Source organism: Drosophila rhopaloa, unplaced genomic scaffold (genome assembly GCF_018152115.1).
Source record: "Drosophila rhopaloa isolate 14029-0021.01 unplaced genomic scaffold, ASM1815211v1 contig_203, whole genome shotgun sequence".
NCBI lineage: Eukaryota > Metazoa > Arthropoda > Insecta > Diptera > Drosophilidae > Drosophila > Drosophila rhopaloa.
In genome coordinates, this window is record NW_025335088.1 from 2,548,895 (window position 1) to 2,574,895 (window position 26,001).

The 26,001-nt window shown below is 37.2% G+C and overlaps 1 protein-coding gene across 3 annotated transcripts; it reads right to left on the minus strand.

The window, feature by feature from the left end:
- Positions 1–293: 293 nt before the first annotated feature.
- Positions 294–25,242, minus strand: LOC108038870 (calcium/calmodulin-dependent protein kinase type 1). Of its 3 annotated transcripts, none has more exons than XM_044460576.1 (10): positions 25,012–25,242; positions 24,161–24,386; positions 23,953–24,087; positions 16,793–16,837; positions 16,483–16,557; positions 16,270–16,408; positions 2,101–2,365; positions 910–1,036; positions 747–834; positions 294–696 (listed from the first exon to the last, which is right to left on the minus strand). In XM_044460576.1, the coding sequence occupies exons 2-10, from the start codon at positions 24,274–24,276 to the stop codon at positions 472–474; spliced, it is 1,215 nt and encodes a 404-aa protein (XP_044316511.1). In that variant the 5' UTR covers positions 24,277–24,386; positions 25,012–25,242; the 3' UTR covers positions 294–471. The 3 variants fall into 3 exon arrangements, with proteins under 3 accessions (XP_044316511.1, XP_044316512.1, XP_044316513.1); XM_044460577.1 differs by lacking the exon at positions 25,012–25,242 and adding an exon at positions 24,543–24,621; XM_044460578.1 differs by lacking the exon at positions 16,793–16,837.
- Positions 25,243–26,001: the final 759 nt, after the last annotated feature.

Genomic DNA, 26,001 nt, shown 5'->3' on the forward strand with positions numbered 1-26,001 from the left:
ATTCAGATTTATTTAAATAGGGAGTAAATTATTTCAATGAGTTAGTTCCTGCAAACCTCTTACCGACGCCAGAAATAAAATACAAAATAAGTTGTTGTATGGCAGATAGTTATAGGAGAGACACCAAAAAAAATCCCTCTAAAAATGTGATATGATAGGTTTTTAACGAAATTTTTCGATTTGACAGCATATTTTTCAGTGAATATTTAAGGGATGTAATAAATTATTTTAAAACGTCGGATTGAATTTGAATAGTGTATTCGGTTGGCTAAGCAGTAAACTTGCGACACGAATATTGTTTAGAAATGAGAGTGCAGGTGTACTCACAATCATTATTTTTTTTTGTATTTTCGATTGAAAAATTTATCCGATAAGTAAATACGACATATTTACTAGACTAGAACAATCGTTAAAATTCAAAAATGTAATTCAAAACAGCATTTATGTAACATAATTTTGATATTAACTTTGCTACTGCAAAGCTCCATTTGTGCTGCGTACCGGCTCGCTGACCTCTTGTGCATGACTTTGTGCAGATTGCTGTGCTGACAAAACATTAGAAATAGATGCTTCAGAAGCTGCTGTAGTGTCTTTTTGGTTACTGCTGTTGCAAGTGGAGTCAATATTTGCACTACTATTGCTGCTTAGCGCCATTTTCTGCATCTGTCGGATAACTGTTGCCGCGTAGTAGGCTTGCTAAAAAAAAACAGTTGTAATGCCTTAATTAAATAAACTGATCTACAAACCTTCCAACGCGATTTTGCAAAGTTTTTCTTCAACTGCTCAGACACGGTTCCGTGAATATTCCTGCTACTGGCCTCGTTCCCGGAAATCCTTATTCAGATGGATAAACGTTTCAAATTCCAGTTACATATTTTTGTTTCTTAATTTAAAAAATGTTTCACTTACCAAGCATGGGCCAAAGCTTGCTTGCATGTGTATCGCTTCTCTACTGCTACGCACATTAGGTTCTTAATAAAATGCTTTGCGGACTCGCTTATTTCATCCCAATAGGGTGAGTCAAATTCAAATTCACCTAAGGTTAAAAAATATGTTATTTATTATATTGCAAAACTGGAGATTATGGTTGGTTATAATATTTCTATAACAACAAGATTTTCAATTAGCTTTCATGACACTTGCATTAATTGAATATAGAGAACCAGACTAAAATCCAGAAATTTGCTATATGGATTTGCATATTTAGAGCAAAGATTTGTCATCAAGGTTCTCCTACGAAAATTGGTCCAACACTATTTGAGGTAATTAAAAAATATGGAAGTATAAACTTTTTCAGTATGAGGCAGCTGAAATTGACTGTAGACAAGTGTGAATGAACTACCGGAACAATGTAGTTGTATGCAAATGATCTATATAAGTATTGATGAAGGCCTAGATAAACCACCCAGTTTATACCGTTGGCTTTAAAGATTTGATTTTTCTTTTTTCCAAAAGCTGCATTAATTGTGTCGGAACCATTCCTCAGTTTGGAGCTGTGGCATTAGTCTGGGACAGTCAAAAAAATCTTTTCGTTATGCATACTATAAATTACAAAGGAACTATCGAAAATAAAAATGTATAAATGTTAATACATTACTTAATAGTACAACTGTGTTGTTATACCCTTGCAGAGGGTATTATAATTTTGGTCAAAAGTGTGCAACGCAGTGAAGGAGTCATCTCCGACCCTATAAAGTATATATATTCTTGATCAGGATCACCTCCTGAGTTGATATAGCCATGTCCGTCTGTCCGTCTGTCTGTTTCTACGCAAACTAGTCTCTCAGTTTTAAAGATATCGAACTGAAACTTTGCACGGCCGGGATCGGCCGACTATATCCTATAGCTGCCATATAACTGACCGATTGGAAATGCCATAACTTTGGTATTTTTAAAGTTAGGAAGTTGGGATTTTTTTTGAGTATTAAGAATGCATCATATGAATAATTTTGGAGAATATAATGTACATAATATTCTGCAAGGGTGTATCAACTTCGGCTCCGCCCGAAGCCAGCTTTCCTTTCTTATTTTTCAGTTAAAAATAACCTTTTTAACTATATATGAAAACGGCCGACTACTTTCTTAAATATTTAATAGTACCTTTTAAAATTTGAGCGAAAAGATTGGCATCATTTTCATCATAAAACGGTGGATAGCCGCATAAGAGAATATAGGATATAACTCCAATACTCCATACATCAACGGCTTTTCCATATGGTTTTTGTGCCAGCACCTCAGGAGCAACATATCCCGGGGTTCCACATGCTGTAGCCATAATTCCAGAATCCTCCATTTTTGATAAGCCAAAATCACTAATCATTATTTTGCTATCATCGTCAGGACTATAGTACAGTAAGTTTTCCGGCTGTAAGTAATTATTATTAATATTTGAATTTCATTAAAACTATTTTAGTAAAGTAAGTACAATTACAAACGACGCTTTTGCGTTATATTACCGTTATCTTTAGAAACTGCTTATCACTTAGCCACATACTCTCTAACTGGCACAAAAGTAAAAGTAAAGCAGGTAAGCCCTCTCACACCACACTAAACGAGTTCAAACCTACCAACCTCTCATTTCTACATAAAATACTATCCTAACCTATTCTTAAATGCACAACACGCTTACCACAAGGGCAAATCGATTATGACATTGTCATATACTAAGATGCGCAAGCTTCAACCGAATGTAAAGCCAAACTTTCAGTGTGAATTTTCGATGTGGACCCAAAATTTGATTGTGTTTTTTGAATACTCAAATCAAACTGGTAAGCTTACATCAAGTAAATCCACTGAGGAGTCGTGGTTAAGGTAAATATCTATGAAACAGAACGACAAAGAGTCTGACTCCATATACAATTTTTCTTTTTTATACTCTTGCAGAGGGAATAATAATTTTGGTCAAAAGTGTGCAACGCAGTGAAGGAGACATCTCCTACCCTATAAAGTATATATATCCTTGATCAGGATTGCATCCTGAGTTGATATAAGCATGTCCGTCTGTCTGTTTCTACGCGAACTAGTCTCTCAGTTTTAAAGAGTTTTAAAAGTTAGGAAGTTGGGATTATCTATGGGTTTTCTATTTGGCCAATCAATCCGACCTACCGAATTTCATAAGGATCGGACGACTATATCCTATAGCCGCCATAGAACTGAGTGATCAGAAATGCCATAATTTTAATGTTTGTAAAGTTAGGAAGTTGGGATTTTCTATGGGTTTTATTTTAGGCCAATAAATTCGACCTACCAAATTTCATAAGGATCGGCCGACTATATTCTATAGCTGCCATATAACTGAACGATCGGAAATGCCATAACTTTGGTGTTTTTAAAGTTAGGAAGTTGGGATTTTTATGAGTATCAAAATGCATCATATGAATAGTATTGGAGAATATAATTTACAGAATATTCTGCAAGGGTATATCAACTTCGGATCCGCCCGAAGATAGCTTTTCTTTCTTGTTTTTATTTAATTTTGTTTGTTTATTTATTGTTTTTTTTGTGTTTTACCTAATAAATAAAAATAAAAAACCAAAACAAAAATTTCTTTGTATTTTAATTGAAATACAAATAAAAAATTTTGGCAATGTAAGTATATTTTTAACTTTTTTAATCATAGACGACATAAACAGCAGGCATTATTTACTTTAAATTCAGGGTGCCAAAAATTGTATTACAAAAAATTAAATGTATATATATTTAAAAAAAAATGCGTCATACAGAATTAGAACCCGGGCCGTTCTAGTCGAAGCCACAAGCAACTTGGGACATTATGTGCCTGCTCGTTATTAATCTTTGTAAATTATAGAGTATTTGCTTTCACTACAAATAAAAAACAAGAGAGAACGCTTTAGTCGGGTGCCCCGACTATCAGATACCCGTTACTCAGGTAAAGGGAGTGCGAGGGAGATGGAGATAGAAACTTTGATCACGCATAACTTTTTAACGAATGGTCCGATTTGAAAAATTTCTTCTACATTTCGATAGGTATTGACAAACACAATAAAACTGCATTTTTACTTTTCCGAAATATTTAAATTTTTAAAATCGGATATAAGCGATTGTGGGCGTTAAAGGGGGCGTGGCACCTTTTTGAAACAAACTTGCGCTGCGTAGGAACTCCTAGAATCTGCATGCAAAATGCCAATCTTCTAGCTTTTATAGTTTCCGAGATCTCAGCGTTCATACGGACAGACAGACAGACGGACAGACGGACAGACGGACATGGCTATATCGACTCGGCTAGTGACCCTGATCAAGAATATATATACTTTATAGGGTCGGAAACGCTTCCTTCTAGCTGTTACATACTTTTGCACGAATACAATATACCCTTTTACTCTACGAGTAACGGGTATAATGATACCATAATAAACAAGAAAGAAAGCAAACTTCGGCAAGCCGAAGTTTATATACCCTTGCAGTTATTACAAAAACGACTAAACAACAAGGTTCTAATTTTTATACCCTTGCAGAGGGTGTTATAAGTTTGGTCAAAAGTGTGCAACGCAGTGAAGGAGACATCTCCGACCATATAAAGTATATATATTCTTGATCAGGATCACCTCCTGAGTTGATATAGCCATGTCCGTCTGTCCGTCTGTCTGTCTGTTTCTACGCGAACTAGGCTTTCAGTTTTAAAGATATCGAATTGAAACTTTGCACACACCCTTCTTTCCTTTGCACGCAGTTTATATGTCGGAACGGCCGGGATCGGCCGACTATATCCTATAGCTGCCATATAACTGATTGATTAGAAAGTTGGGATTTCCTATGGGTTTTATTTTTGGCCAATTAATCCGACCTACCAAATTTCATATGGATCAGCCTACTATATCCTATAGCTGCCATATAACTGAACGATTGGAAATGCCATAACTTTGGTGTTTTTAAAGTTAGGAAGTTGGGATTTTTTGCATCATATGAATAATTTTGGAGAATATAAATTACAGAGTATTCTGCAAGGGTATATCAACTTCGGCTCCGCCCGAAGTTAGCTTTCCTTTCTTGTTTTGAATTATTTTTTCCGTTTGTTTCTATAGGAGCTATGTTGTATAGTCGCCGATCCGGCTCGTTCCGACTTATATACTACCTGCGATAGAAAGACAACTTTTGGGAAAGTTTCAAGCAGATAGCTTTAAAAATGAGGGACTAGTTTGCGTAGAAACGGACGGACGGACAGACGGACATGGCTAGATCGACTCTCCTGGTAATGCTGATCAAGTATATATATACTTTATAGGGTCGGAAATGTCTCCTTCACTGCGTTGCAAACTTTTGACTGAAATTACAATACCTTCTGCAAGGGTATAAAAATACATTGTTACGTCTTTTCTTGACATAGTAGCAGTCTTCAACGGAGTACTGACCAACCTAGGCATTTGTGAGTCTCAATGCTTATTGGCAGAGAGCACTATGAGATCCGCGGAAGCGACTCCAACAGTTGGTAGAGAAATTCCAAAATGGCCTACTCTTTCTTGAGTCTTACATGAGAACCTCAGAAACAATCTCAGTATCAGCCTATTGTGGGTGGCTGGACAAGACGACATTGAAGTAGCCAGACAGGAGACGTCCGCCCGTATCCTTCCCGAGAAGATCACGATGGATATACCCATAACTTGCACGGGTTTCAAAAAATCGTTTTTTTATTATTTCGAGTGAAAATTTCAAAAACTTTTGAAGATATAGCCGATTTATGAACTAGGATAAATCAAATCGGCGAAGATCTTTTTTACTTTTCAACTTGATTTGTGGCTGAAAAGAAGGCGATTAAAAAAATAAATGTTCAAAGGTCCGCCATTTTGCTAATTTTTGTGCGAATTTAATAATCCTAGTTCATGCTATAGCCATACATGTACTCTTCCTAATCCCGTTGGAATTTTTGGTTTCAGATGTTCCAGTAATAAAAATCCCATGCAATGCCGAAAAAAAAAAAATTATGTTAAATTTTTTTGTTCTTATTTCAAAGTTAGAAGCCTAAAAAATAATATTCAGCCCATTGAAAACCGTCAAAATTTAAAATCGAGAATGGGGGTCCCCTTAAGGGTTTGCCACATTTTAGCTACTGACAATAGTTTTCAATTCCCCAAAAATAAATAGAACAGAATACATACGCAGAGCAGGTTTGCAAAATAGGACGTTAATATCCTATAGCTGCAATAGAAACGAAGTTCTACTTAAAATTAGTTTACTGTTTTTGAAAAAATTATTTAATTTCTTGCTTCTTAATTTTGGTCAAAAATGTGCAACGCAGTGAAGGAGACATCTCCGACCCTATAAAGTAAATATCAGGTTGTCAAATATCTCCCTTCCGCTTTTTTTGGTTTTTGAATTTGGCGGCTTTGTGCAAAGCGCTACATATCGGTATCGGGCAATTCTATATATCGATTGAAAGGTCTTGACATAACCTACAAAACGACACTATTCATAACAAGTTTGGTTATTGCGTTGAAAAGTTATATATGTGTAAACATGGAGTTCGCTAACGCTGAAACATTCCGTGAGATTAATGGTGTTTTAGGTGATGGTACTCTATCACTTCGAACAGCGGAGGAATGGTTTCGACGATTCAGAGCCGGCGAAAACGACACCATGGATTAGCCAGCCGGCGGAAGACCTGTGATGACGAATACTGATAAAATCATGGAAAAGATCGAGCTTGACCGGCATGTGACATCTCGTGACATCGCCGAGGAGATAGGAGCTAGTCACCAAACCGTTTTAAACCATCTGCAGAAGGCTGGAGAGCAAAAAATCTGGATGTTTGGGTGCAAATTTGACGCAAAAAAAAACCTGTTGGACAGAATCAATGCCTGCGATATGCTGCTGAAACGGAATGATCTCGACACATTTTTAAAGCGGATTCAATGTATCAATTTTTATAAAGCACTATCAGATACCCGTTACTCAGGTAAAGGGAGTGCGAGGGAGATGGAGATAGAAACTTTGATCACGCATAACTTTTTAACGAATGGTCCGATTTCAAAAATTTCTTCTACATTTCGATAGGTATTGATAAACACAATAAAACTGCATTTTTACTTTTCCGAAATATTTAAATTTTTAAAATCCGATATAAGCGATTGTGGGCGTTAAAGGGGGCGTGGCACCTTTTTGAAACAAACTTGCGCTGCGTAGGAATTCCTAGAATCTGCATGCAAAATGCCAATCTTCTAGCTTTTATAGTTTCCGAGATCTCAGCGTTCATACGGACAGACAGACAGACAGACAGACGGACAGACGGACATGGCTATATCGACTCGGCTAGTGACCCTGATCAAGAATATATATACTTTATAGGGTCGGAAACGCTTCCTTCTAGCTGTTACATACCAACGCAGTGAAGGAGACATCTCCGACCATATAAAGTATATATATTCTTGATCAGGATCACCTCCTGAGTTGATATAGCCATGTCCGTCTGTCTGTCTGTTTCTACGCGAACTAGGCTTTCAGTTTTAAAGATATCGAATTGAAACTTTGCACACACCCTTCTTTCCTTTGCACGCAGTATATATGTCGGAACGGCTATATCCTATAGCTGCCATATAACTGATTGATTAGAAAGTTGGGATTTCCTATGGGTTTTATTTTTGGCCAATTAATCCGACCTACCAAATTTCATATGGATCAGCCTACTATATAATATAGCTGCCATATAACTGAACGATTGGAAATGCCATAACTTTGGTGTTTTTAAAGTTAGGAAGTTGGGATTTTTTGCATCATATGAATAATTTTGGAGAATATAATTTACAGAGTATTCTGCAAGGGTATATCAACTTCGGCTCCGCCCGAAGTTAGCTTTCCCTTTTTGTTTTGAATTATTTTTTCCGTTTGTTTCTATAGGAGCTATGTTGTATAGTCGCCCGATCCGGCTCGTTCCGACTTATATACTACCTGCGATAGAAAGACAACTTTTGGGAAAGTTTCAAGCAGATAGCTTTAAAAATGAGGGACTAGTTTGCGTAGAGACGGACGGACGGACAGACGGACATGGCTAGATCGACTCTCCTGGTGATGCTGATCAAGTATATATATACTTTATAGGGTCGGAAATGTCTCCTTCACTGCGTTGCAAACTTTTGACTGAAATTACAATACCTTCTGCAAGGGTATAAAAATACATTGTTACGTCTTTTCTTGACATAGTAGCAGTCTTCAACGGAGTACTGACCAACCTAGGCATTTGTGAGTCTCAATGCTTATTGGCAGAGAGCACTATGAGATCCGCGGAAGCGACTCGAACAGCTGGTAGAGAAATTCCAAAATGGCCTACTCTTTCTTGAGTCTTACATGAGAACCTCAGAAACAATCTCAGTATCAGCCTATTGTGGGTGGCTGGACAAGACGACATTGAAGTAACCAGACAGGAGACGTCCGCCCGTATCCTTCCCGAGAAGATCACGATGGATATACCCATAACTTGCACGGGTTTCAAAAAATCGATTTTTTATTATTTCGAGTGAAAATTTCAAAAACTTTTGAAGATATAGCCGATTTATGGTGGAAGCGCTTTTAAACGCGTTTTTCTCGAAACAGTATTTTTACGACTGGCGCAAATTTTAATACGTTATTCTATACATATATATCTATAGCATGAACTAGGATAAATCAAATCGGCGAAGATCTTTTTTACTTTTCAACTTGATTTGTGGCTGAAAAGAAGGCGATTAAAAAAAAAAATGTTCAAAGGTCCGCCATTTTGTTAATTTTTGTGCGAATTTAATAATCCTAGTTCATGCTATAGCCATACATGTACTCTTCCTAATCCCGTTGGAATTTTTGGTTTCAGATGTTCCAGTAATCAAAATCCCATGCAACGCCGAAAAAAAAAAATTATGTTAAATTTTTTTGTTCTTATTTCAAAGTTAGAAGCCTAAAAAATAATATTCAGCCCATTGAAAACCGTCAAAATTTAAAATCGAGAATGGGGGTCCCCTTAAGGGTTTGCCACATTTTAGCTACTGACAATAGTTTTCAATTCCCCAAAAATAAATAGAACAGAATACATACGCAGAGCAGGTTTGCAAAATAGGACGTTAATATCCTATAGCTGCAATAGAAACGAAGTTCTACTTAAAATTAGTTTACTGTTTTTGAAAAAATTATTTAATTTCTTGCTTCTTAATTTTGGTCAAAAATGTGCAACGCAGTGAAGGAGACATCTCCGACCCTATAAAGTAAATATCAGGTTGTCAAATATCTCCCTTCCGCTTTTTTTGGTTTTTGAATTTGGCGGCTTTGTGCAAAGCGCTACATATCGGTATCGGGCAATTCTATATATCGATTGAAAGGTCTTGACATAACCTACAAAACGACACTATTCATAACAAGTTTGGTTATTGCGTTGAAAAGTTATATATGTGTAAACATGGAGTTCGCTAACGCTGAAATTCGCGCTGTTTTAAAGTTTTCCTTCGTAAAAGGTAAATCCGCTAGAGAAACATTCCGTGAGATTAATGTTGTTTTAGGTGATCTATCACTTCGAACAGCGGAGGAATGGTTTCGACGATTCAGAGCCGGCGAAAACGACACCATGGATTAGCCAGCCGGCGGAAGACCTGTGATGACGAATACTGATAAAATCATGGAAAAGATCGAGTTTGACCGGCATGTGACATCTCGTGACATCGCCGAGGAGATAGGAGTTAGTCACCAAACCGTTTTAAACCATCTGCAGAAGGCTGGAGAGCAAAAAATCTGGATGTTTGGGTGCAAATTTGACGCAAAAAAAAACCTGTTGGACAGAATCAATGCCTGCGATATGCTGCTGAAACGGAATGATCTCGACACATTTTTAAAGCGGATTCAATGTATCAATTTTTATAAAGCATTGAATAAAGAGCAAACAAGAGAGAACGCTATAGTCGGGTGCCCCTACTATCAGATACCCGTTACTCAGGTAAAGGGAGTGCGAGGGAGATGGAGATAGAAACTTTGATCACGCATAACTTTTTAACGAATGGTCCGATTTGAAAAATGTCTTCTACATTTCGATAGGTATTGATAAACACAATAAAACTGCATTTTTAATTTTCCGAAATATTTAAATTTTTAAAATCCGATATAAGCGATTGTGGGCGTTAAAGGGGGCGTGGCACCTTTTTGAAACAAACTTGCGCTGCGTAGGAACTCCTAGAATCTGCATGCAAAATGCCAATCTTCTAGCTTTTATAGTTTCCGAGATCTCAGCGTTCATACGGACAGACAGACAGACAGACAGACGGACATGGCTATATCGACTCGGCTAGTGACCCTGATCAAGAATATATATACTTTATAGGGTCGGAAACGCTTCCTTCTAGCTGTTACATACTTTTGCACGAATACAATATACCCTTTTACTCTACGAGTAACGGGTATAATGATACCATAATAAACAAGAAAGAAAGCAAACTTCGGCAAGCCGAAGTTTATATACCCTTGCAGTTATTACAAAAACGACTAAACAACAAGGTTCTAATTTTTATACCCTTGCAGAGGGTGTTATAAGTTTGGTCAAAAGTGTGCAACGCAGTGAAGAAGACATCTCCGACCATATAAAGTATATATATTCTTGATCAGGATCACCTCCTGAGTTGATATAGCCATGTCCGTCTGTCCGTCTGTCTGTCTGTTTCTACGCGAACTAGGCTTTCAGTTTTAAAGATATCGAATTGAAACTTTGCACACACCCTTCTTTCCTTTGCACGCAGTATATATGTCGGAACGGCCGGGATCGGCCGACTATATCCTATAGCTGCCATATAACTGATTGATTAGAAAGTTGGGATTTCCTATGGGTTTTATTTTTGGCCAATTAATCCGACCTACCAAATTTCATATGGATCAGCCTACTATATCCTATAGCTGCCATATAACTGAACGATTGGAAATGCCATAACTTTGGTGTTTTTAAAGTTAGGAAGTTGGGATTTTTTGCATCATATGAATAATTTTGGAGAATATAATTTACAGAGTATTCTGCAAGGGTATATCAACTTCGGCTCCGCCCGAAGTTAGCTTTCCTTTCTTGTTTTGAATTATTTTTTCCGTTTGTTTCTATAAGAGCTATGTTGTATAGTCGCCCGATCCGGCTCGTTCCGACTTATATACTACCTGCGATAGAAAGACAACTTTTGGGAAAGTTTCAAGCAGATAGCTTTAAAAATGAGGGACTAGTTTGCGTAGAAACGGACGGACGGACAGACGGACATGGCTAGATCGACTCTCCTGGTGATGCTGATCAAGTATATATATACTTTATAGGGTCGGAAATGTCTCCTTCACTGCGTTGCAAACTTTTGACTGAAATTACAATACCTTCTGCAAGGGTATAAAAATACATTGTTACGTCTTTTCTTGACATAGTAGCAGTCTTCAACGGAGTACTGACCAACCTAGGCATTTGTGAGTCTCAATGCTTATTGGCAGAGAGCACTATGAGATCCGCGGAAGCGACTCGAACAGTTGGTAGAGAAATTCCAAAATGGCCTACTCTTTCTTGAGTCTTACATGAGAACCTCAGAAACAATCTCAGTATCAGCCTATTGTGGGTGGCTGGACAAGACGACATTGAAGTAGCCAGACAGGAGACGTCCGCCCGTATCCTTCCCGAGAAGATCACGATGGATATACCCATAACTTGCACGGGTTTCAAAAAATCGATTTTTTATTATTTCGAGTGAAATTTTCAAAAACTTTTGAAGATATAGCCGATTTATGGTGGAAGCGCTTTTAAACGCGTTTTTCTCGAAACAGTATTTTTACGACTGGCGCAAATTTTAATACGTTATTCTATACATATATATCTATAGCATGAACTAGGATAAATCAAATCGGCGAAGATCTTTTTTACTTTTCAACTTGATTTGTGGCTGAAAAGAAGGCGATTAAAAAAAAAAATGTTCAAAGGTCCGCCATTTTGTTAATTTTTGTGCGAATTTAATAATCCTAGTTAATGCTATAGCCATACATGTACTCTTCCTAATCCCGTTGGAATTTTTGGTTTCAGATGTTCCAGTAATCGAAATCCCATGCGACGCCGAAAAAAAAAAAAAATTATGTTAAATTTTTTTGTTCTTATTTCAAAGTTAGAAGCCTAAAAAATAATATTCAGCCCATTGAAAACCGTCAAAATTTAAAATCGAGAATGGGGGTCCCCTTAAGGGTTTGCCACATTTTAGCTACTGACAATAGTTTTCAATTCCCCAAAAATAAATAGAACAGAATACATACGCAGAGCAGGTTTGCAAAATAGGACGTTAATATCCTATAGCTGCAATAGAAACGAAGTTCTACTTAAAATTAGTTTACTATTTTTGAAAAAATTATTTAATTTCTTGCTTCTTAATTTTGGTCAAAAATGTGCAACGCAGTGAAGGAGACATCTCCGACCCTATAAAGTAAATATCAGGTTGTCAAATATCTCCCTTCCGCTTTTTTTGGTTTTTGAATTTGGCGGCTTTGTGCAAAGCGCTACATATCGGTATCGGGCAATTCTATATATCGATTGAAAGGTCTCGACATAACCTACAAAACGACACTATTCATAACAAGTTTGGTTATTGCGTTGAAAAGTTATATATGTGTAAACATGGAGTTCGCTAACGCTGAAATTCGCGCTGTTTTAAAGTTTTCCTTCGTAAAAGGTAAATCCGCTAGAGAAACATTCCGTGAGATTAATGTTGTTTTAGGTGATCTATCACTTCGAACAGCGGAGGAATGGTTTCGACGATTCAAGCCGGCGAAAACGACACCATGGATTAGCCAGCCGGCGGAAGACCTGTGATGACGATGATGATACTGATAAAATCATGGAAAAGATCGAGCTTGACCGGCATGTGACATCTCGTGACATCGCCGAGGAGATAGGAGTTAGTCACCAAACCGTTTTAAACCATCTGCAGAAGGCTGGAGAGCAAAAAATCTGGATGTTTGGGTGCAAATTTGACGCAAAAAAAAACCTGTTGGACAGAATCAATTCCTGCGATATGCTGCTGAAACGGAATGATCTCGACACATTTTTAAAGCGGATTCAATGTATCAATTTTTATAAAGCATTGAATAAAGAGCAAACAAGAGAGAACGCTATAGTCGGGTGCCTCGACTATCAGATACCCGTTACTCAGGTAAAGGGAGTGCGAGGGAGATGGAGATAGAAACTTTGATCACGCATAACTTTTTAACGAATGGTCCGATTTGAAAAATTTCTTCTACATTTCGATAGGTATTGATAAACACAATAAAACTGCATTTTTACTTTTCCAAAATATTTAAATTTTTAAAATCGTATATAAGCGATTGTGGGCGTTAAAAGGGGCGTGGCACCTTTTTGAAACAAACTTGCGCTGCGTAGGAACTCCTAGAATCTGCATGCAAAATGCCAATCTTCTAGCTTTTATAGTTTCCGAGATCTCAGCGTTCATACGGACAGACAGACAGACGGACATGGCTATATCGACTCGGCTAGTGACTCTGATCAAGAATATATATACTTTATAGGGTCGGAAACGCTTCCTTCTAGCTGTTACATACTTTTGCACGAATACAATATACCCTTTTACTCTACGAGTAACGGCTATAAAAAGAGGAAGGGAGTTATTTGACAACCTAATATTTTAGCTGCCATAGGAACGTTCATGTTAAATTGGTTAAATTTAATTAATATACCCGTTACTCGTAAAGTCTGTCTGTCTGTCTGTCCGTTCGTATGAACGCTGAGATCTCGGAAACTATAAAAGCTAGAAGATTGGCATTTTGCATGTAGATTTGAGGAGTTTCTACGCAGCGCAAGTTTGTTTCAAATGGTGCCACGCCCCCTCTGACGCCCATAAGCCACAAGCTGTGGCCACAGTTTTGATGATATTATGAAAATTTTAATTGATATGTATATGTTTCGTCAATAAATATCGATTGGCCTAATAAAAGTTTGCCACGCCCACTCTAACGCCCAAAAACCCATTAAACGCTTAAGCCTGGCTAGCGCCTACATTTCCGCCTTTCATGGCCCGTGGTACCAATGTCTTGGGGTAGATGGTGCAATAAAATAGCGCCATCCAACGGATGACTTTGGAACAGCTGGCCAAGGTACTCAACAGAGTCAACGTTAATTCTCGATAAGGATTTCTATTAAAGGAAATTGCGATGGTTTTCAGTTGTCAATACCGAACTATATCCCAAGAACTATGCAAATCAAATCAAATTAGCCAAATTGGAGGTCTGAGTCAAACAATGGCGTATGTGTGTATGTATGTAAGCATATACATATGTATGTATTTACATTGTACACAGTTGCAATTGCCTTTCAAAAAAGCTATTCGCTATACCCGTTACTCGTGTTGTGCAAACATTTAGACTTTTATATACATACATAATACTATTTAAGAATGTATGTGTTTAGCCAATACAAGTATGTATGTTTAATATTTCTAGTCAATTTATTACAAGAAGGCATATTTATATTAAGTTGTTTAGCTGAGTAACGGGTATCTAATAGTCGAGGCACTCGACTCTCTGTAAAGATTTGAGATTATAGGAAAAAGTCTATTGTAGTCAGAACATAATGCTCTGAAAGGCTCATGCAAGGCATAGTTAGATCTACAATGATTTAATATTAAGGGAATATAATTTCTAGTTAATCTACTTGGCACAGAAAAGTTTAACCGACTTACCAAGTCGGGGGAGTCAATATCACCATGTATAAGGTTATAAATGAAGTTCTTCTTCAAGCTCTTCATTCAAGCATCGTTCTACGGTTGGCTAGGGAGCGAAGTTGATATACCCTTGCAGAGTATTCTGTAAGTAATATTCTCCAAAATTATTCATATGATGCATTCTTAATATTCATAAAAAATCCCAACTTCCCAACTTTAAAAACACCAAAGTTATGGCATTTCCGATTAATCAGTTATATGGCGGCTATATGATATAGTCGACCGATCCCGGCCGTTCCGACTTATATACTGCGTAGAAACAGACAGACGGACATGCTTATATCAACTCAAACGCGATCAAGAATATATATACTTTATAGGGTCGGAGATGTCTCCTTCACTGCGTTGCACACTTTTGACCAAAATTATAATAATGAAAGTCATATTTTGATAAATATTAAAACAGCAAAATACAATTTTTTTTTTAAATTTATACTCCCATAGGCGAGCTATTTGATATAGTCGGCTAATAGAAAGAAAGTTCAAACAGATAGCTTTAAAACTGAGGGACTAGCTTTGTCAAAAGTTTTTCCTTAACTTCGTTGCAATCTTTTGGCAGAAATTATAATACCCTCGGCAAGGGTACCACAAGAATATTGGCCCACATAAACTTTATGTTGTTGAAATATTATTTTATACCTGCTGCACAGTATTTAAGGCAGGCTTGCACCTTGTGAGGTCAAAAAATCTATTTTTTTTTGGCAGTTTCGGATAGATACATGTTTCAATTTTAGTCTCCTAAAATTTCGAAATCTCTTGAATTACGAAAGTTATCGGCCGTTTGGTGGACCGGTGTCAAGCGCGTGGGCAAATTTTCAAACGCGTTTTTCTCGAAACCATGTTTTCCGAGTTGGCGGAAGTCGTACAAGTCGCAAAAATTGAGCAATCGTCATGAAATTTTTTATACATGTTCCTCAGAAGAATGTGCATGTCTAGAACTAGGATCTTTTGAAAATATTAAAAATTGTTTATTTAAAAAAATAATGAGTAACGAAAAAATTAGGAAAAAACCGATTTTTTTCAAAAGCTCATAATTTTTGCATTTTTCATGTTTTTTCAATTATCCTAGTTCAAGCCATGCGAACAAGTGTACAGATTAAGAATATATTCGTTTTTTGCGTTTCAGATTATTTTTTATATTTCCAAAAAATCCGCCATGAGGACGAGTTTTTCGCAGACATGCCGCCATTGTTGGGTACTCCCCCTCCCACCTTCGCTTGGATCGCACTCAAAAAAATTGTGTAGCTTCAATAAACTGTACCCTACAACTGGCTAAAATTTTATTCCCATACCTACCATACTTCCCAAGAAATAAATTCCAGAAAAAAATCAGGTTTTGGGCGCCAACAAGGTGCAAGCCTGCCTTAAGTAACGAGGAAAATTGAATGTACTGATTAAGTAAATATAGTACATACAGCGTGAAAATGTGTTTCCTTTTTATTTTTTTCACGCTTTATCAAAATTGTTATCTCTCTACCAAAACACTGTGTCACTTATGATAATTGTAGAATTTGTTTAGTTAACAGATATTATTTATTTTGTGAATTTATTTTTATAAGATTTTTTGTTTTACCTTAAGATCACGATGGACGACACCTTGCTCATGCATATAATCAACTGCTTCTAGAATCTGCCTTATGAGATGAGAGGCGTCCTTTTCAGTGTAAGATCCCTTTTCCACAATGCGATCGAAGAGTTCACCTCCAGTAACCCTGCGAAATCCGAAGATAAGAATAAACGGAAAGTTTTGCTGCACTAGGGACAGATATAGATTAGAGTCACATACAACTCCATAACTAGGTACACCTTCGACTTGTCCTCATATGTTTCCAAGAGTTGCACTATATTTGGATGAGTTAATCTGAAAGTAAAGTTGTAATCACTTCATATTGTGTGTAGCTTTGCAATTATTTAAATAATTTAAGAATGTTAATTTTCCATTATTTTCGGGACCACCTTTAGGTAAATAAGAAAAGGGAAATGTAGATTCCTGAATGGAAACCTCATCAACAACTAACCTAAAACTCATTTAAATATTTCTATGTACATATGCGACTGCACAGCTAGTTCGAAATGGGATCGGGATATGAACTCACCGCGTTCCGTTCGGACATTTGCCATCGAAATGATTTGCACTGAACCTAAACATGAAAAGAAAATAAATTAAGCAAACAACAGGAAAGAGTTCGTAAAAAAAGAAAAGCAAGAACATAAAAATAAAAATATTCATGCACGCTCTATTCAAGTTAAGACTGGCTTTAATCTAATAAAATATTTAATAAATTATTTTACTTTTATTAAAAAAAAAATTTTTTTTTAAAAGGCAAGAACATAAAAATAAAAATATTCATTCACGCTCTATTCAAGTTAAGACTGGCTTTATTCCCGTTTGTAAGAGATAAACAATTCTTTAAAAGTCTAATAAATTATTTTATTTACTATAAATAATTTTTTTTTTATTTAGACAATGGTAACATTGTTTATTTTAATCGTTAGTAAAAATAAACAAGAAAGGAAGCAAACTTTATAGAGTTGGAAATGTCTCAAACTTTTGACAGACTATACCCTACAAAATAATCTCTTTTTGGCAGGCTAAATTATTAAATTATACTAAACACAGATATACTCATTTGACCACTCAGTTAAAAGGAATAGCTTCTGACAAACATAACTCCGATAACTTTTTTGTTAAAAGGAAAACTAAAGCTTTTGCATAAAGTAGAGTGTGTGTTACGCAAACTTTGATATGAAGAGCGTACACAAATTTTAATACGACAGCTTAAGGATATAGTAACCAATTTGAAAAAAGGAAAAAATAGGGATGCACGCTATCAAAGTTCCATTGTCGAAAATATCGGTATAATAATCGAAATCGTTGGATTCGCCCGAAATATAAGTTCTGTTTCGATTGCAAATCGCAACAAAATTGATACATTCCTGACGTGGTGTTTCTACTAGAAATGAATGTGTATGAGATCGAATCTGGCTAAGCCAGGATTGACGGACAGGAAGGTATAAGATGCTTTCCTGCCAAATTCATAACCGGCCCTGTACTGCCAACGTTTGGACAATCAGAAGGAAGACTAAAAGCATTCAGCTTTGGCCAGTATTAGTGAAATAGTTTTTCTGGACAATGCCAGGCCACACACATCGGTAGTGCGTCGCTAGAAGTTCTGGGAGCTTGGTGGCCGGATCTATCTTAGGTCTGAACCTAATACCAGGTGATTACTTCCTGTTCCTGTCTATGGCGAAAATTTATTTGTATGTGGTTTTAAAATATAATCTCAGATCATAATTGTAGACTTTTAGAGTATAATTAAAACTATAAAGTATACCCTTAACATATTTAGTATTGAATTAATACTTATACTTTAAAACTTTCTATAGTTTCAGGCTTATTAAATTCAAACTTTCGTTTGTTTTTGATGTACGTCATTTCAAAGAGATACATTTAGTTAAATGCCTTTAGGATATTAACCTTTACTTTACAATTTTTATACCCGTTACTCGTAGAGTAAAAGGGTATATAATATTCGTGCAAAAGTATGTAACAGGTAGAAGGAAGCGTTTCCGACCCTATAAAGTATATATATTCTTGTTCAGGATCACTAGCCGAGTCGATCTAGCCATGTCCGTCTGTCCGTCCGTATGAACGCTAAGATCTCGGAAACTATAAAAGCTAGAAGATTGGCATTTTGCATGTAGATTTTAGGAGTTCCTACGCAGCGCAAGTTTGTTTCAAAATGGTGCCACGCCCCCTCTGACGCCCACAAGCCACAAGCTGTGGCCACAGTTTTGATGATATTATGAAAATTTGAATTGATATGTATTTGTTTCGTCAATACCTATCGATTGGCCTAATAAAAGTTTGCCACGCCCACTCTAACGCCCAAAAACCCATTAAACGCTTAAGCCTGGCTAGCGCCTACATTTGCGCCTTTCATGGCGCCATCTAACGGATGACTTTGGAACAGCTGGCCAAGGTGCTCAACAGAGTCAACGCTAATTCTCGATAAGGATTTCTCTTAAAGGAAATTGCGATGGTTTTCATTTGTCAATACCGAACTATATCCCAAGAACTATGCAAATCAAATCAAGTTAGCCAAATTGGAGGTCTGAGTCAAACAATGGCGTATGTGTAAGCATATACATATGTATGTATTTACATTGTACACAGTTGCAATTGCCCGGCAAAGATAACTCCTTTCAAAGAAAGCTATTCACTATACCCGTTACTAGTGTTGTGCAAACATTTAGACTTTAATATACATAATACTATTTAAGAATGTATGTGTTTAGCCAATATAAGTATGTATGTTTAATATTTCTAGTCAATTTATTGCACTCAAAAACATAAACAAAAACACAGCTGTTGGTGCAGGACAAAAGCTGCCTGCGCTAAAGCAGCGCTGGTGCTGATGCTCGTGCTGTAAAGCTGCCAGCACTAAGAGATCGCCGAATTCAAAATGATAATTTGAACTTTTATAGCTGAGTAACGGGTATCTAATAGTCGAGGCACTCGACTATAGCGTTATATGGGATATAGTCGGCCGATCCTTATGGAATTCGGTAGGTCGGATTGATTGGCCTAGAAAACCCATAGTAATATATATCCGCACACGTTCCGTGTGCAACGTTTCAATTCGATATATTTAAAACTGAGAGACTAGTTCGCGTAGAAACAGACAGACGGACATGCTTATATCAACTCAGGGTGCGATCCTGATCAAGAATATATATATATACTTTATAGGGTCGGAGATGTCTCATTCACTGAGTTGCACACTTTTGACCAAATTATAATACCCTCTTCAAGGGTATAAAAACAAAAAAGGAAAGCTAGCTTCAGGCGGAGCCGAAGTTAATATACCCTTGCAGAATATTCCGTAAACTATATTCTCCAAAATTATTCCCATGATGCATTCTTAATACTCATAAAAAATCACAACTTCCTAACTTTAACAACTTCCAAATAAGTGGCTACACCTTTTACAGCACAAATCATCTAGACGGCGAAGCCCACTGCGGATTCGGCATCCTAATCAGGATCAAGAACGCATCAAACACCACTTTCACCAAAGGTTTGCAACTAATTACTTGCAGGCCACCTCGAACTAACTAACCCCGCAGCTCAACATCGAAGCGGACATCGACTGCTCCACCGATTCTCTTGAAGATGTACTCGTTGCAGCTACTATTTCAACACCTCAATTGAAGGACGTGCAAACCAACCATTACAAAACTAATCTGCAATTGGAACGGCTTGTACCGGAAAAGAGGCGTCTGGGACGTGCTTGGCAAACCAACAGATCGCCATCTTCAAAACAACGACTTAAGGAAGCAACTTGCACACTAAAAAGAGCCCTGAAGAAACCCGCTGAAAATTCACATTTTAAAACTCTTTAATGGGATAATACGTATTGGCTACTATCCGAGCAAATGGAAAAATCTACTATCATAGTGATACCGAAGCCCGGAAAAGACCACACAATTCCGTCATCCTACAGACCAATAAGTTATTATCGTGTTTGTTTAAATTGTTGGAAAAATGCCTCCTTACACGAATAATATCTGTAAGCACACTATTATCCGCGCACATCAATTTGGCTTCCGTGAAGGCCATGGAACAACCGAACTAGTTAAAAGAATAACATCAGAAATACGCACATCGGAAATATTGCGCAATGTTCTTTGATGTATTTGAAGCTTTTGATCGAGTCTGGCTCGTTGGCCTTATGCATAAGATCAAAACACACTTGCCTACATGCACTCATAAGCTACTTGAGTCTCCGCAGTAAAGTGCAACACAACATCTGACGACTACATTATCGAAGATAGAGTCCTGCAAGGATGAGCACTTGGGCCTACTCTGACTGTCCTATATACGAGCAGCTAACAACATCTACCTTCGCTGTCGACACTTCAATCCTAAGTCGCTCGAAGTGCCCATGGCAAGCAACAACACAACTAAACAACCACCTCACCTCAGTTGAGAGGTGGCTATCTGATTTGCGTTGTAAAATAAATGAACAAAAAATGTAAACACATAACGTTTACTCTCAACAGACAAACACCCCCTGCACAATCATTGCATAGTACGCCGATTCCCCAAGTCAACGCAGTAACGTCCACCTCGACAGACGACTAACCTGAAGAAGACACATCGAATGCAAGAAACTAAACTAAAAGCCAGCAGCTTTCACTGGATATGAAACGCTCGATCGCCCCTGCTTCTGGACTACAAAGTCTTGCTCTACAACTCCGCTCTCAAGCCTATATAGACATATGGCTTCCAGCTATGGAGGAACGCGAGCAGCAGCAACATTGATATCATACAGCGCGCACATTCGAAAATCCTGAGGACTATCACTGGGACACCATGATATATTCGCAACCGAAACATCCTCAGATACCTCGGCATTCTCGCAGTAAAAGATAAACTAGACAAACACAAAACGACCTACAAAGAAAAACTGTGCACCATCTCGCAAGAGGCTTGACTCGGATTTCCAGCAGAATAGTTATTCCAGCAATAGTTCTTAGGGCCCCATAACTCAGTACCAGTCATATGACTGTTAGTTAGATTACGCACATCGGAAATATTGCGCAATGTTCTTTGATGTATTTGAAACTTTTGATCGAGTCTGGCTCGTTGGCCTCATGCATAAGATCAAAACACACTTGCCTACATGCACTCATAAGCTACTTGAGTCTCCGCAGTAACGTGCAGCACAACATCTGACGACCACATTATCGAAGCTAGAGTCCTGCAAGGATGAGCACTTGGGCCTACTCTGACTGTCCTATATACGAGCCGCTAACAACATCTACCTTCGCTGTCGACACTTCAATCCCAAGTCGCTCGAAGTGCCCACGGCAAGCAACAACACAACTAAACAACCACCTCACCTCAGTTGAGAGGTGGCTATCTGATTTGCGTTGTAAAATAAATGAACAAAAAATGTAAACACATAACGTTTACTCTCAACAGACAAACACCCCCTCCACAATCATTGCATAGTACGCCGATTCCCCAAGTCAACGCAGTAACGTATCTTGTAGTCCACCTCGACAGACGACTAACCTGAAGAATACACATCGAATGCAAGAAACTAAACTAAAAGCCAGCAGCTTTCACTGGATATGAAGCGCTCGATCGCCCCTGCTTCTGGACTACAAGGTCTTGCTCTACAACTCCGCTCTCAAGCCTATATGGACATATGGCTTCCAGCTATGGAGGAACGCGAGCAGCAGCAACATTGATATCATACAGCGCGCACATTCGAAAATCCTGAGGACTATCACTGGGACACCATGATATATTCGCAACCGAAACATCCTCAGATACCTCGGCATTCTTGCAGTAAAAGATAAACTAGACAAACAGAAAACGACCTACAAAGAAAAGCTGTGCACCCAAATCATCTCGCAAGAGGCTTGACTCGGATTTCCAGCAGAATAGTTATTCCAGCAATAGTTCTTAGGGCCCCATAACTCAGTACTATAACTGACTGTTAGTTAGATTACTATAAGATGTTGTTAGTATCCGAAAGGAGAATTTCAATAAATAGATAGCAAAGCATAATAAAAAAAAATACTTCGATTTTCCTATGCCATCCTATACATCGGCCACGAACATACGCACAAAGCATTTATATATATATAGATTTAAAAAAACCACTATTAAATTTAACATATATTGTTTTCTAAAATCTTTGAATAGCGGTAGACATGTCTTGCCAAAGTAGTTGAGAATATCATTTTAAAGCTCTTTCCCGCAAATAATATTTTTGAATTTAAACTGCTCTTTTCAGTTCAATTCACCCGGATTTAACTTCTGGTGGTTAAGCCTGGTACTTAGATCGACAAACGAGTAATTACTTTAATTATTTGCTTATTTAAAGTTCATAGCTGCACTTTTATTTTATTTTTGCTCTAACAAGAGGCACCCCAGATAGTATTAATGTTATTTTGTCCTCATATATAAACTTCTTCTATCGACTTTTGCTGGTTTTTTTTATTTTTCCCCTCCCTTTTTTTAAATGTTCAGTAAAAGGCGCACGCTAAAAGATTAAGCCTAGTATCCAGATCGACGAAAACCGTACGCCAGTCATGAGAGAGAGCGAAAGGCAAACAGCTGGCGTTCACTTTTCGTCGGGCCTTTTTTTCACGTCGGTCCCCTGATCGACGAAAAAATACCAGAAAATTCCATAGCGTTGCCAGTCTGCGGAAATGAGCTTTGGGTGCGCTTCTCACTGAACATTATAAGAAATGAAGGGAAAAACTCAAAAAACTCACAAAAGTCGATTGCAGGTGTTTACATGTGAGGACAAAATAACATTAATACTATCTGGGGTGCCTCTTGTCAGAGCAAAATGTTTTTTAGTTCCAGAATGTACGAAAAAACACAATAAAAGTGCAGCTATAAACTTTAAATTAGCAAATAATTATCAGTTAATTAAAAAAAAAAACTGTTAAATTTTAATTGTATTGTTTTTTAATTTCTTTGTACACCGGCAGACTTGTCTTGCCAAGGTATTCGATAATATCTTTTAAAGGCTCTTTCCCGCAAATACGATATTTGAATTTTAACTGCTTGTCAACAAACCCAGCTGATTGACAGTACGACCGTAGCACGCTTAAATCTGATGAACTCTCAAACTTTTGGTCACACTGGAAAGATTAAAGTTTTTACGCTAGCGTAAACGTTTGTCGATCTGGATACTAGGCTTTACATTTTTTAATCTTTTCTCTAGGGTTCACCCAAAGTTCATTTCTGCAGACTGGCAACGCTATGCAATTTTCTGGTATTTTTTTCGTCGATCTGAGGACCGAGGTGAAAAAAAACGTTGACGAAAAGTGAACGCCAGCTGTTTGCCTCTCGCTCTCTCTCATGACTGGCGTACAGTTTTCGTCGATCTGAGTACTAGCCTTTAACAACGCGATTTAGTTTTCTGGTATTTTTTCGTCGATGAAAAAATGGTCAGACGAAAAGTGTTCGCTGTTATAGCTGCAGAACAGATTTCGGCCAATTTCGAAGCTAATTTGAAAAATATTTATCTTGTGGTGATCATCATACTGCAACGGGTTTAGTCGGTGAAGAGACTTAAAAAACTATGTTCGTAGAAAAACTGGTTCAAAATATTTTAAATTCGATGTACTTCACATTTTAACTTTTATAAACTTGTACGTTCAGATAAAACGGGAAAGAAATTTTGTTGTAACCTTAAACAACTTAATTTTTTTTCCAGCTTACCTTCTTAAAACACGTATTTCATTCTCCAGAGATTCTTCCTTGCCCTTTAGAGCTTTCTTATCTATTATTTTCACTGCAAAATGATCGCCCGGTGTATCTTTGCTTTCGGCTAGGCGGACTTCTGAAAATGCTCCACTTTGGATGCGTTTAGAATAAGAACAGGTTATTAATTAATACACGTTAAGATTTTAACTTTTTTTTTACGTACGTTCCCAAAAGTCCATGAAGATTGTATTTTTCCTCGATTGACACTTGTTTATTCATCTCTTTAATGTCCTTCGACTTGGCTTTCTTGCCGGAATCCTTCTTACCAAACAATGGCATTTTTAGCGAAGTTGGTTTTGATTTATTAAAGACGGTAACTGTCAAAATGCACACAAATGGCGCATAGTTATTGTCGTTTCGACAGTTCTAGTCAGACTTCTTACTGATTTCTAAAAAGATTTGAATGACATGAACCTTATCAAAAAACGCGGCACAGCCATATAAACACATAGACACAAAGCAATGCAGTTGTTTTCGTTTCAGGCTTTAAATGTTCTCAGCAGCTAATGAGCTCTGCTGCCAAAGGTTAAATTTTAGCTGATTACCTTATGTGGTCGAATACAACAAGCTTGTAATATACGTGTGTACGGATGTATGTATAGACATATGTATGTACATTTATAGTTGTGTACCCAATTACATTTATGTATTTTCATCTTCCAGTAATTCTTGGAGTTTTATATTAACCAAAATTTTATTTAAGGTTACAGCTGTTTAAGTTAAAACGCACACACCTATGTTTATATATTACAGTCTTTAATCGGAAAAACGTTTCAATAAATAACACCAATATTAAACATTTAAGTCCAACGTTGTTTAGAGCAAATACATTTGGCTAAAAGAAAAATTTAAGCGTTTGAGGAAAGCTTTCACTCCTAATGTTTATGCAAGTGTATATACAGGGTACTCGCAATTTAAAACTTGTTAAATACTTAATGAAACAAATTGATTTTCAAAAATTTAAGCCTACTCTCTGAAAAAAAATATTAGTATTTTACATTTCGTTGTACGTACTTTTCGAGTTCAGTATTTACATACAAACATAAGAATATCAAAATCACGATTTTGTAGTCCACTCCCGGATTAGCATATGGCGTGCATTTATTTGTGCATTGCAGCTCAATGATGCTTAGATTAAACAGCACACACGCCAAAAATTACAATTACTTTTAGTATTGATTTATTGATTTTATTCAGGCGCTGGCGCAACCATTGTTGCAGTGTTGCCAAGCCAGCTTGTTTAACGTCGAAAAAAGCTAAATTTCGACTAAATTAAATGCACCAAGTAAGACTGCGCTATCGATAGTTATATTTTCCATCCCAATATCGGTTATCTGTGGGTGTCTCAAAAATCTCTTCCAACCTTTTTTCAACACAAAATAAAATCTCGCTGTTACGGAAATCTCTTGTAGTTTAATTTACTTAGCAAGGCGATTTTACTTGTATTGTACAAATTTAGTGATGGACAAGATGCTTTTTCTTATGTTATAAAATAAGTTATTAAATTCAATTTAATACTTTTCATTCAGTATCCTTGAACTGCAAGTACAGTACTTATTCTTAACTGCACTGTAACTGCTTGTTTACTAGCGCAGCTGACTATTGACAGTACGACCGTAGCACGCTCAATACTGATGAGCTCTCAAAAATGATGCCCCCGGAAAGATTAAAAATATTCCTCTGGCGAACTCGTTTTTCGATCTGAGTACTAGGCAAGAGCATGATACAATAACATAAGGTAGTCTCGTCGGCTGTCTAAACGTTCGGGTTTTGGTCAGTGCGTGTTCGTCTTTCGAAGGGAAAGGTTGTCTGCGGACGAATTTTTTAGGAAATTAACCCTTGAGCAACATGACATTTTGCAATGTGTGTCGCAAACACGTCGATGGCGTAAAGGCACCGAAATGTTTGGAAAAAAGAGCGCTGTGGGAGGAATCGCTGTGATACTTTTAAAATAACAAAGAATGTAAACGAAACTTTAATAATCGCAGCCGAAAATGTTAATAT